This window comes from Schistocerca gregaria, chromosome X (assembly GCF_023897955.1).
Source record: "Schistocerca gregaria isolate iqSchGreg1 chromosome X, iqSchGreg1.2, whole genome shotgun sequence".
NCBI classification, from domain to species: Eukaryota; Metazoa; Arthropoda; class Insecta; order Orthoptera; family Acrididae; genus Schistocerca; species Schistocerca gregaria.
In genome coordinates, this window is record NC_064931.1 from 256,214,788 (window position 1) to 256,227,007 (window position 12,220).

At 43.6% G+C, this 12,220-nt stretch overlaps 2 protein-coding genes across 2 annotated transcripts in view; one reads left to right on the forward strand and one right to left on the reverse strand.

Annotated features, from left to right (window-relative positions):
• The window catches only part of LOC126298462 (endosome/lysosome-associated apoptosis and autophagy regulator family member 2-like), a 223,396-nt gene extending 221,500 nt beyond the window's left edge, over positions 1 to 1,896 (reverse strand). Inside the window, exon 1 of the mRNA XM_049989792.1 lies at positions 1,712 to 1,896. Within this exon, the coding sequence (XP_049845749.1) occupies positions 1,712 to 1,837 (126 nt within the window). The 5' untranslated portion in view covers positions 1,838 to 1,896. The remainder of the gene's footprint in view (positions 1 to 1,711) is intronic.
• LOC126298463 (uncharacterized) overlaps positions 1,883 to 12,220 on the forward strand; it is an 86,410-nt gene continuing 76,072 nt past the window's right edge. Inside the window, exon 1 of the mRNA XM_049989793.1 lies at positions 1,883 to 2,032. Within this exon, the coding sequence (XP_049845750.1) occupies positions 1,916 to 2,032 (117 nt within the window). The 5' untranslated portion in view covers positions 1,883 to 1,915. The remainder of the gene's footprint in view (positions 2,033 to 12,220) is intronic.

Here is a 12,220-nt window from a genome sequence, read left to right on the forward strand (position 1 = left end):
ATACATATGCTGTGCCTGAAAGTTAACAGGAAAGAGTAAAACGAAATTACTGATTATCTTCTGTAATGTACGATGTTGGCATTATGACAGGGTACTATTTAAAAATTCCTCAAATGAAAAGGCTTTATCCAACTACTCCGTGTTATAGTTCCCAGATTTCCTTCTAACCACTAATAATTAATACTATGTAGTGCTTTAATCTATTACGCAAAAAGTCCTATTTTACAAATTCTTCTCCAGAAGTATGTCATCCGTACCTACTAACCAAGTCAGTTTTTTTACAAGCTTGCCAGATGTTTCTGCATGAAAACAGCCACAGATGAGTGCTCGTATCAGTATCCTTTTTCATTTGGATAATACGATGCTTTATGATATTTTGGTTTCGGTTACAGGGCGAATGATTTTGGGGTTCCCGTTTCGACATGGTTCATTAATTTCCGTTTCATTTGGGCTTGTTTTTTACTATTGCCATCATAACAAATATTCTCTCCTGTCAGCGTTAGAAGTATTGGACTCGTCCTGATAAATTCTGCATCGGGAGATGATTTTCCTAGTTTTTTTCCCTCCTACGAATGGAGGTTTCCACATTATACAATCCCCAGCTTGGAAACGTTTCGTCTGTAATGTGAAAGCCTCCTTAATAAACGCTCCTGCAAAATGACAAGCTTTAGGCAAACGTACACCCCATTGTATAGTTGCAGAAACCTGATTTTAAACTCCGCCTAACGAGACTGGTGGAGGCGAAAAGATTTGTTTTGGCTTCCTAAAAATAAAATCAAAGAGAATCATTTCAGGAAGATTTGTGAGTTGTAAGAGCCTAAGATGAGCACTGATTCGTACGTATAGTACGTACAGAAATATTAAGCCACTGGGACAACAAGCAGAACCTTCATGGTACAGTACTAGTGGGTGCCTGACCCCAATCTAATCTAATCTCTCTTTCCAGTTCCGAATAAATTTACCGGTAAGTAGAGCGGCAACATTTGGGTAGTATGGCTGTTGAATCCGTCATGCGAACAATGTAACAGGCTTTTAGTTTTCAAAACCATATCCATAATGAGAAAGCATTGTTCATAGTGACTATCACACGAGTTTAAAGACTAATGTGTCACGAATAACTACACAAAACTGATGAGGTATTTTAAATTTAAATAGAAACACAAACAATTACTAAATTCGCATATGGCAATAGATTTTAGTCAACATATTGTATGCTGTAATTACTGAAAACTGGCTGAACAAAGCTGTCGAGCTAATGCAGATGTGGCACGATTACTTACAAATTCTGACAGTCTTCCTATGTGAGTTTATATGTTTCCTGTCATTTACAGTTGACAGGCAGCACACAGAGGATGATTACAGAATCTGTAGACTGATATTAAGGCTACAAAAATGAATTATTTAAAAATTTACACACACGGTGGTTTATTCGATACACTGTGTCAGTGAATGTAGTTATAGAGATTTAGGTTATTACACTAACACATATGTTTGTTGACATTTCTAACTTACTGAAGTTATGCTTCAGTAAAAGCTGGGACCGAGTTATGGAAATACACATCGCATTAAATTCTAGCTTCAATAACTACGGGAGAAAACTCCAGACCAAACAAGTGAGGATTAGACGTGGAAAGATTTTTACCAAAGCGTAGGTTGTACCTCACCGTCGCAGCAATTGCGCCACTATTATTTCGAAGAGCAGATGACTCACCTGTTTGCATATCTCCAAATCCTGCTCGTATATGCTGCCCACAGCGAAGAAGATGCAGCAAGTAACGAAGACGAACAGAATACTGCGCAACACCGACATGCTTGCGGACCGCAGCACGTCTGCCATAGACCGCCACTGCGCGCCCTCGCCTGCTAATCGATCGACACTCTCGCGGATAGCGAGAAGCGACCGCCGCCGCCGTGCATGCGACGCAACTTATTAAAGCACGGCTTCGTAGCAATGCCCAGGAGAGCTCGCTTCCGCGGTACGGTGCCACTCATCCAGGAAGAAGGCGTGCTTAGGAGCGCAACTGTCACCAAGGTGGGTAACTTCTCAATACGTGAAACTGTACACCGATCGCCAATTCCATGCCGCAGAACGTCGCGATCACCATTCATTGCTCCTGCACTAGCCGGCTACTTACTTGCTGTCATATTTGTCAGGCCACGCTGTTAAAAGCATGACAATATCTAGTATGCCCGGAACTCTTAGCATATCGTACTCTTACTGTCGTTCTGAATCTATGCGCAATTCCCGACCACATCAATTTTTCTAATGCCGTGATGGCATCCACCAGCGGAGAAATATTTCGTTTCTCTCGTAGTGTAAATCCTCCCTCTTCGTAACAGTCCTCATATATTTTTGTAATCAGGATTCGTACCGTAGCGGTCTTTTTAATTTCTGAGTAAAACACAAAAGGATCAATAACAATAATAAAAATTTCAGCTCTCCTGAGCAAAACTCCAAGTTCTTCTGCTTCGTTCTAGTCCAGACACTGACTCCTCAGTACTACGAGGAATACTGTCTTTCCAAAGGTCCCTTTCATCACACTGATTAATTCGTAAGAAAACTTACCTGAATCGAAACAATAATTAAAAAAAACCGTCTAGTGCTTTTTCAAAAGTGTGTTTATTATCCCCCTACGTACAATTCGAAGCACAAATTGATCTACAGGGCTTCAGTTGGCTATCGAAGGCTCTTTATTGTAATAACAACGCGACAGACACGTGATCTGTGAATTTTTCTATTGCATATGGTATAGCACTAATGTATCTTCCATATGTTACTAGATTCTTCCGCCGCTGCTTGCTAGAAAATTTCGTTATTTTAAGTGAAAAATCACATAATTGTGGGTGTACTGTAGTATTAATTTACTTAGTTCACTGGCTTTCAAGACTATTAGTCTGATGACGCCCTTATAAGCCAAAAGCCGGTTCAATAAAAATTTCATACCGTATAACATCAAAGGTCTTCCGCATGTTATTTACATAACTGAAACCTTAAAGGTGACGTGTTTCAAAAGCTACTTTGGCGAATAAAATGCACTACCATCGCCGAAAAGGCTGCAGAAGGACTTTATTATGAAGTTTCTATTCATTTCGCTCTTTCGATTTTGCTAAGAACAGCCACCATGCCTAACATGAAATTCGTAAATTACTCAGTGAGAAGAACTAATTCTTCTTGTGTGGTGGTAACATTTTTCGATTCATTGTGTACCACGATTCTACTCCTGTCAAATGTTGTCGTTAATTGCCACAATCACATTTTCGGCGTTTTCGGACGCTGTAGCACAATTCCAGCCACTGCGCTGGCACTCACGTGGCGCTACCCGGATGACTGCCGTGCGCAAGCACTTAGTCCGCGCTGAACATTCGGCTACAACCTCGATTACAAATCTCTCCCCATCTTTAGCTGCCATACGCCGATGCTTCTGGCTATATAAACCAAGTTAGAAGCATTTTCTATTCCACTGCATTTACGCACCAAGCAAGAAATCAGTGTTGTCAGACTTGAATTTCGAGGGGAAGGGGGGACAGGTTTTATCTTGTTACTTTCTCCCACCCTCTCCCACAAATATAATTTGCCGTCACTCGCACTTTCAACATTCCACATACGCCTTAAGTTTTAATAATAGTAACAATCAAATATATTCAATGCTTTAATACGATATAATAATTTGATTACATTAGTGCTTAATAAATCGCGTTGGTATAATCAGCAAAATAATGTAGTTCGAACAGATATATCATTTTAAAAGCATTCGTCCAAAAATTTTTATAAGTCTACGGGTCATGCAGCTCGTTTAAGAACAACTTATCATACGTTTGAGAACGTCACAATTTACATGATATAAAATCGAAGTGTGCAGTTGCTCTTGTCGGTATTTCACTTAGCACTACAGTTGTGAATACGAGTCTGGAGGTTATGGCTATGGGAAGTGGATATGGAGGGAATTCTATTTCTTTCAGTCCTTTCCGCTTCCATCCAGGAGTGTCAGTGTTTCTGCTATTATTTTCCAAGTGGTGGTCTTTCCCTTTCTGCGTTCTTCACTGAACATCTTGCTGTTTGCCTAATTGTGTCTGTGTACACACGAATCGGTCGGATATTTTGTCGGTGGTAGGTATGGTGATTAAGAATGAGCAGTTCTTCCTAGATGGAATGTTTTCTACAGCCCTAGTGTCAAGCCGCAAGCGTACCCACATGCGAAAGTTTACAGTCAAGTAACTGAAACATATCTTGAGTTAAACCTTGTCATTTTCTAAAATACTTTGTCCTTTTCGAAACTCTTAGTCTTTATGCTACATTATTCTCTGCAAGTTATGTAGTTTTGAGCTCAATGGGTTAAACTTAGTGATACTGGACGTCGGCTTTGACTCATAATGTTTTGGCGCGTTTGACAGCAATAATTATGCGTCCAAACAGAGCTAGAACAGAAGATTGATAATATTTACTTTCTTTATACACTATGGGCCATTAAAATTGCTACACCAAGAAGAAATGCAGATGATAAACGGGTATTCATTGGACAAATATATTATACTAGAACTGACATGTGATTACATTTTCACGCAATTTGGGTGCATACATCCTGAGAAATCAGTGCCCAGAACCACCACCACTGGCTTTAATAACGGCCTTGATACGCCTGGGCATTGAGTCAAACAGAGCTTGGATAGCGTGTACAGGTACAGCTGCCCATGCAGCTTCAACACGATACCACAGTTCATCAAGAGTAGTGACTGGCGTTTTGCGACGAGCCAGTTGCTCGGCCACCGTAGACCAGACGTTTTCAGTTGGTGAGAGATCTGGAGAGCAGCAGTCCAACATTTTCTGTATCCAGAAAGGCCCGTACAGCACCTGCTACATGTGGTCGTGCATTATCCAGCTGAAATGTAGGGTTTCGCAGGGATCGAATGAAGAGTAGAGGCACGGGCCGTAACACATCTGAAATGTAACGTCCACTGTTCAAAGTGCCGTCAATGCGAACAAGAGGTAACCCGAGACGTGTAACCAATGGCAACCCATACGTGATACGCCAGTATGGTGATGACGAATACACGCTTTCAATGTGCGTTCACCGTGATGTCGCCAAACACGGATGCGACCATCACGATGCTGTAAACAGAACCTGGATTCATCCGAAAAAAATGATGTTTTGCCATTCGTGCAGCCATGTTCGTCGTTCAGTACACCACTGCAGGCGCCCCTGTCTGTGATGGAGCATCAAGGGTAGCCGCAGCCATGGTCTCCGAGCTGATAGTCCATGCTGCTGCAAACGTCGTCGAACTGTTAGTGCAGATGGTTGTTGTCTTGCGAACGTCCCCATCTGTTAAATCAGGGATCGAGACGTGGTTGCACGATCCATTACAGCCATGTGGATAAGATGCCTGTCATCTCGACTGCTAGTGATACGAGGCCGTTGGGATCCAGCACGGCGTTCCGTATTACCCTCCTGAACCCACCGATTCCATATTCTGCTAACAGTCATTGGATCTCGACCAACGCGAGCAGCAATGTCGCGATACGATAAACCGCTATCGCGTTAGGCTACAATCCGACCTTTATCAAAGTCGGAAACGTGATGGTACGCATTCTCCTCCTTACACGAGGCATCACGACAATGTTTCACCAGTCAACGCCGGTCAACTGCTGTTTGTGTATGAGAAATCGGTTGGAAACTTTCCTCATGTCAGCGCGTTGTGGGTGTCGCCACCGGCGCCAACATTGTGTGAATGCTCTGAAAAGGTAATCATTTGCATATCACAGCATCTTCTTCCTATCGGTTAAATTTCGCGTCTATAGCACGTCATCTTCGTGGTGTAGCAATTTTAATGTCCAGTAGTGTATAGTACTTTTTGGACTATAAGTTGTGTGACACACTGTAAAGTAGCCAGTTGTTGTTGTTGTTGTTGTCTTCAGTCCTGAGACTGGTTTGATGCAGCTCTCCATGCTACTCTATCCTGTGCAAGCTTCATCTCCCAGTACCTACTGCAACCTACATCCTTCTGAATCTGCTTAGTGTATTCATCTCTTGGTCTCCCTCTACGATTTTTACCCTCCACGCTGCCCTCAAATGCTAAATTTGTGATCCCTTGATGCCTCAAAACATGTCCTACCAACCGATCCCTTCTTCTAGTCAAGTTGTGCCACAAACTTCTCTTCTCCCCAATCCTATTCAATACCTCCTCATTAGTTACGTGATCTATCCACCTTATCTTCAGCATTCTTCTGTAGCACCACATTTCGAAAGCTTCTATTCTCTTCTTGTCCAAACTAGTTATCGTCCATGTTTCACTTCCATACATGGCTACACTCCATACAAATACTTTCAGAAACGAGTTCCTGATACACAAATCTATATTCGATGTTAACAAATTTCTCTTCTTCAGAAACACTTTCCTTGCCATTGCCAGTCTACATTTTATATCCTCTCTACTTCGAACATCATCAGTTATTTTACTTCCTAAATAGCAAAACTCTTTTACTACTTTCAATGTCTCATTTCCTAATCTAATTCCCTCAGCATCACCCGATTTAATTTGACTATATTCCATTATCCTCGTTTTGCTTTTGTTGATGTTCATCTGATATCCTCCTTTCAAGACACTATGCATTCCGTTCAACTGCTCTTCCAAGTCCTTTGCCGTCTCTGACAGAATTACAATGTCATCGGCGAACCTCAAAGTTTTTACTTCTTCTCCATGAATTTTAATACCTACTCCAAATTTTTCTTTTGTTTCCTTTACTGCTTGCACAATATACAGATTGAATAACATAGGGGAGAGGCTACAACCCTGTCTCACTCCTTTCCCAAACACTGCTTCCCTTTCATGCCCCTCGACTCTTATGACAGCCATCTGGTTTCTGTACAAATTGTAAATAGCCTTTCGCTCCATGTATTTTACCCCTGCCACCTTTAGAATTTGAAAGAGAGTATTCCAGTCAACATTGTCAAAAGCTTTCTCTAAGTCTACAAATGCTAGAAACGTAGGTTTGCCTTTTCTTAATCTTTCTTCTAAGATAAGTCGTACAGTCAGTATTGCCTCACGTGTTCCAACATTTCTACGGAATCCAAACTGATCCTCCCCTAGGTCCGTATCTACCAGTTTTTCCATTCGTCTGTAAAGAATTCGTGTTAGTATTTTGCAGCTGTGACTTATTAAACTGATAGTTCGGTAATTTTCACATCTGTCAACACCTGCTTTCTTTGGGATTGGAATTATTATATTCTTCTTGAAGTCTGAGGGTATTTCGCCTGTCTCATACATCTTGCTCACCAGCTGGTAGAGTTTTGTCATGACTGGCTCACCCAAGGCCGTCAGTAGTTCTAATGGAATGTTGTCTACTCCGGGGGCCTTGTTTCGACTCAGGTCTTTCAGTGCTCTGTCAAACTCTTCACGCAGTATCGTATCTCCCATTTCGTCTTCATCTACATTCCATTTCCATAATATTGTCCTCATGTACATCGCCCTTATATAAACCTTCTATATACTCCTTCCACCTTTCTGCCCTCCCTTCTTTGCTTAGAACTGGGTTGCCATCTGAGCTCTTGATATTCATACATGTGGTTCTCTTCTCTCCTAAGGTCTCTTTAATTTTCCTGTAGGCAGTATCTATCTTACCCCTAGTGAGATAAGCTTCTACATCCTTACATTTGTCCTCTAGCCATCCCTGCTTAGCCATTTTGCACTTCCTGTCGATATCATTTTTGTGACGTTTGTATTCCTTTTTGCCTCCTTCATTTACTGCACTTTTATATTTTCTCCTTTCATCAATTAAATTCAATATTTCTTCTGTTACCCAAGGATTTCTACTAGCCCTCGTCTTTTTACCTACTTGATCCTCTGCTGCCTTCACTACTTCATCCCTCAGAGCTACCCATTCTTCTTCTACTGTATTTCTTTCCCCCATTCCTGTCAATTGTTCCCTTATGCTGTCCCTGAAACTCTGTTCAGCCTCTGGTTTTTTTCAGTTTATCCAGGTCCCATCTCCTTAAATTCCCACCTTTTTGCAGTTTCTTCAGTTTTAATCTACAGTTCATAACCAATAGATAGTGGTCAGAGTCCACATCTGCCCCTGGAAATGTCCTACAATTTAAAACCTGATTCCTAAATCTCTGTCTTACCATTATATAATCTATCTGATACCTTTTAGTATCTCCAGGATTCTTCCATGTATACAACCTTCTTTTATGATTCTTGAACCAAGTGTTAGTTATGATTCAGTTGTGCTCTGTGCAAAATTCTACCAGACGGCTTCCTCTTTCATTTCTTAGCCCCAATCCATAATCACCTACTATGTTTCCTTCTCTCCCTTTTCCTACTGACGAATTCCAGTCACCCATGACTATTAAATTTTCGTCTCCCTTCACTACTTGAATAATTTCTTTTATCTCATCACACATTTCATCAATTTCTTCATCATCTGCAGAGCTAGTTGGCATATAAACTTGTACTACTGAAGTAGGCATGGGCTTTGTGTCTATCTTGGCCACAATAATGCGTTCACTATGCTGTTTGTAGTAGCTTACCCGCACTCCTATTTTTTATTCATTATTAAACCTACTCCTGCATTACCCCTATTTGATTTTGTATTTATAACTCTGTATTCACCTGACCAAAAGTCTTGTTCCTCCTGCCACCGAACTTCACTAATTCCCACTATATCTAACTTTAACCTATCCATTTCCCTTTTTAAATTTTCTAACCTACCTGCCCGATTAAGGGATCTGACATTCCACGCTCCGATCCGTAGAACGCCAGTTTTCTTTCTCCTGAGGTCTAAGTCAACATGATCTCATGAGAATAATCACACTGTCCAGTCACATTTTTGTGACCGCCTGTCACAAGCCTGAATCACTACCTTTTGCAGCGCGAGACGTGCAGGAAGAGAGTCAGTGAGGTTCTGGAAGATATCGACAAGGATGTGGATGCGTGCGGACTCCAGTGCCGTAGCCAGCTACGTTTCTCGATTGAGTTTCGGTTGAGGATCCATGGCGCGAACAGCCCGATCGAGGCGTCCCCTCGGATTGTCGACTGGGTTTAAACCCGGCGAGTTTGATAGCCAAGGGAGTACAATAAACTCATCATGGTGCTCTTCGAATCACGCACCTGCACTGCGAGCTGTGTGATATGTTGCATTGTCCTGCTGGTAGATGCCATAGTGCAGACGAAAAGCCATCTGCAAATGGGGGGATGGGGATGTGGGTGATCGAAAAGGATAGATGCATACTTAAATTGATACATTGTGCCTTCCAGAATGACAATATCGTACAGGGAATGCTTGGTTCAAATGGCTCTGAGCACCATGGGACTCAACATCTGAGGTCATCAGTTCCCTAGAACTTAGAACTACTTAAACCTAACTAACCTAAGGACATCACACACATCCATGCCCGAGGCAGGATTCGAACCTGCGACCGTAGCGGTCGCGCGGTTCCAGACTGAAGCGCCTAGAACCGCTCGGCCACTACGGCCGGCCCAGGGAATGCCATGAAAACATTCCCCAGAACATAATGCTCACTGCTGGTTGCTGGGTGTTTGCTTTCAGACGTTTCATATGCACGCCAATGGGTATCTGTCCGGTAGAGCACAAAACGAGATTCATCTGGAATGATCACTTGTCGCAAGTCAGTGGTCGTCCAGTTGTTGCCCAGGCGTGCAAGTACCAGGCTTTGTAGCCTATGAACAGCAGTCAGAATAGGTACAGTCTTGGGCAAAACGAGCGAGACCTCTCGCCTTTTCGTTATGCTGATCCGCACAGCTTTAAAGTCTGCTACACAGCATAACAGGCAAGGCGACGAAGTGCTACCAACATACTATGCACAGGCGTGAAATTGAAAAACTATCCGAAATTTGTCAGACTGTTTTCAATCATGTGTAAGACTATATTAATGCTGATTAGTGTGTTAAACATAACTGTTTTAGTAAGACAAAGTACCCCAGATGGTTACGAATTAGCAAAATACACTTTTGGAAATGGAAAAAATAACACATTGACACCGGTGTGTCAGACCCACCATACTTGCTCCGGACACTGCGAGAGGGCTGTACAAGCAATGATCACACGCACGGCACAGCGGACACACCAGGAACCGCGGTGTTGGCCGTCGAGTGGCGCTAGCTGCGCAGCATTTGTGCACCGCCGCCGTCAGTGTCAGCCAGTTTGCCGTGGCATACGGAGCTCCATCGCAGTTTTTAACACTGGTAGCATGCCGCGACAGCGTGGACGTGTACCGTATGTGCAGTTGACGGACTTTGAGCGAGGGCGCATAGTGGGCATGCGGGAGGCCGGGTGGACGTACCGCCGAATCGCTCAACACGTGGGGCATGAGGTCTCCACAGTACATCGATGTTGACGCCAGTGGTCGGCGGAAGGTGCACGTGCCCGTCGACCTGGGACCGGACCGCAGCGACGCACGGATGCACGCCAAGACCGTAGGATCCTACGCAGTGCTGTAGGGGACCGCACCGCCACTTCCCAGCAAATTAGGGACACTGTTGCTCCTGGGGTATCGGCGAGGACCATTCGCAACCGTCTCCATGAAGCTGGGCTACGGTCCCGCACACCGTTAGGCCGTCTTCCGCTCACGCCCCAACATCGTGCAGCCCGCCTCCAGTGGTGTCGCGACAGGCGTGAATGGAGGGACGAATGGAGACGTGTCGTATTCAGCGATGAGAGTCGCTTCTGCCTTGGTGCCAATGATGGTCGTATGCGTGTTTGGCGCCATGCAGGTGAGCGCCACAATCAGGACTGCATACGACCGAGGCACACAGGGCCAACACCCGGCATCATGGTGTGGGGAGCGATCTCCTACACTGGGCGTACACCTCTGGTGATCGTCGAGGGGACACTGAATAGTGCACGGTACATCCAAACCGTCATCGAACCCATCGTTCTACCATTCCTAGACCGGCAAGGGAACTTGCTGTTCCAACAGGACAATGCACGTCCGCATGTATCCCGTGCCACCCAACGTGCTCTAGAAGGTGTAAGTCAACTACCCTGGCCAGCAAGATCTCCGGATCTGTCCCCCATTGAGCATGTTTGGGACTGGATGAAGCGTTGTCTCACGCGGTCTGCACGTCCAGCACGAACGCTGGTCCACCTGAGGCGCCAGGTGGAAATGGCATGGCAAGCCGTTCCACAGGACTACATCCAGCATCTCTACGATCGTCTCCATGGGAGAATAGCAGCCTTCATTGCTGCGAAAGGTGGATATACACTGTACTAGTGCCGACATTGTGCGTGCTCTGTTGCCTGTGTCTATGTGCCTGTGGTTCTGTCAGTGTGATCATGTGATGTATCTGACCCCAGGAATGTGTCAATAAAGTTTCCCCTTCCTGGGACAATGAATTCACGGTGTTCTTATTTCAATTTCCAGGAGTGTAGTATGCGCATTCGGCAGCAAATAGGTCTATGTCAACGTTCAGACCAGTCATACTGGATTACTGTTGCTGACCTACCATGAAAGTTTGCAAATTTAGCAATACGTGAAAATTCATAACAAAATTCAGTTAAAATCATTCATTGCTACAGTTATTTCAATTCATTTATTGACAGAAGAGGAAAACGTAGGCAGTAACAAGTATGAAATTCTACAAGATTTTCATATTTACATCCACAGGGCGCCGGTACATAATAAAGGTAGCAATAAAAGGTATTGGGGGGGGGGTAAGGGGGGGGGGCACGAAAATTTCTTACAATTGCTTTACTGATAGTCTATCTGGCTCCATCGAGATTAGAACCGAAAACAAACCACACCCTTGCAGTAGCAAACACCTTTCACTACACTAGCGGACAACCCAGGCAAACAGCCCTCTATTTTTGCCCCACACATGAATAAGCCTGCAATTTCGCACTGAAAATGACAAAATGATATGCAGTTCCTGTTGCATAGAGCTTTCTGGAGTCAAAAACATGAATTTTCTTTATGTCACCGCTTATGTGACAATCATTCTGGATGTTTGACAAAATAACAAAATACTGTTATTAGCGAGTAAATTTAGCAGGATAATTCTGCACCACCCCAGGAAATAAACGGCTACATAGTTCCAAACGTATTCTACAATGTTTCGAATTCTCCATTAGACTCGCCACAGCCAGAAAACGTTCATTAGCTGAAGTGTTTCTTAAGCTAGCTAGCAATGGGAATGCTCGCACTTCTGAAACGCGGTGGCATTAATACTGGGATCTGAATTACCACGTGAATAGGCAAACGTATTTTAT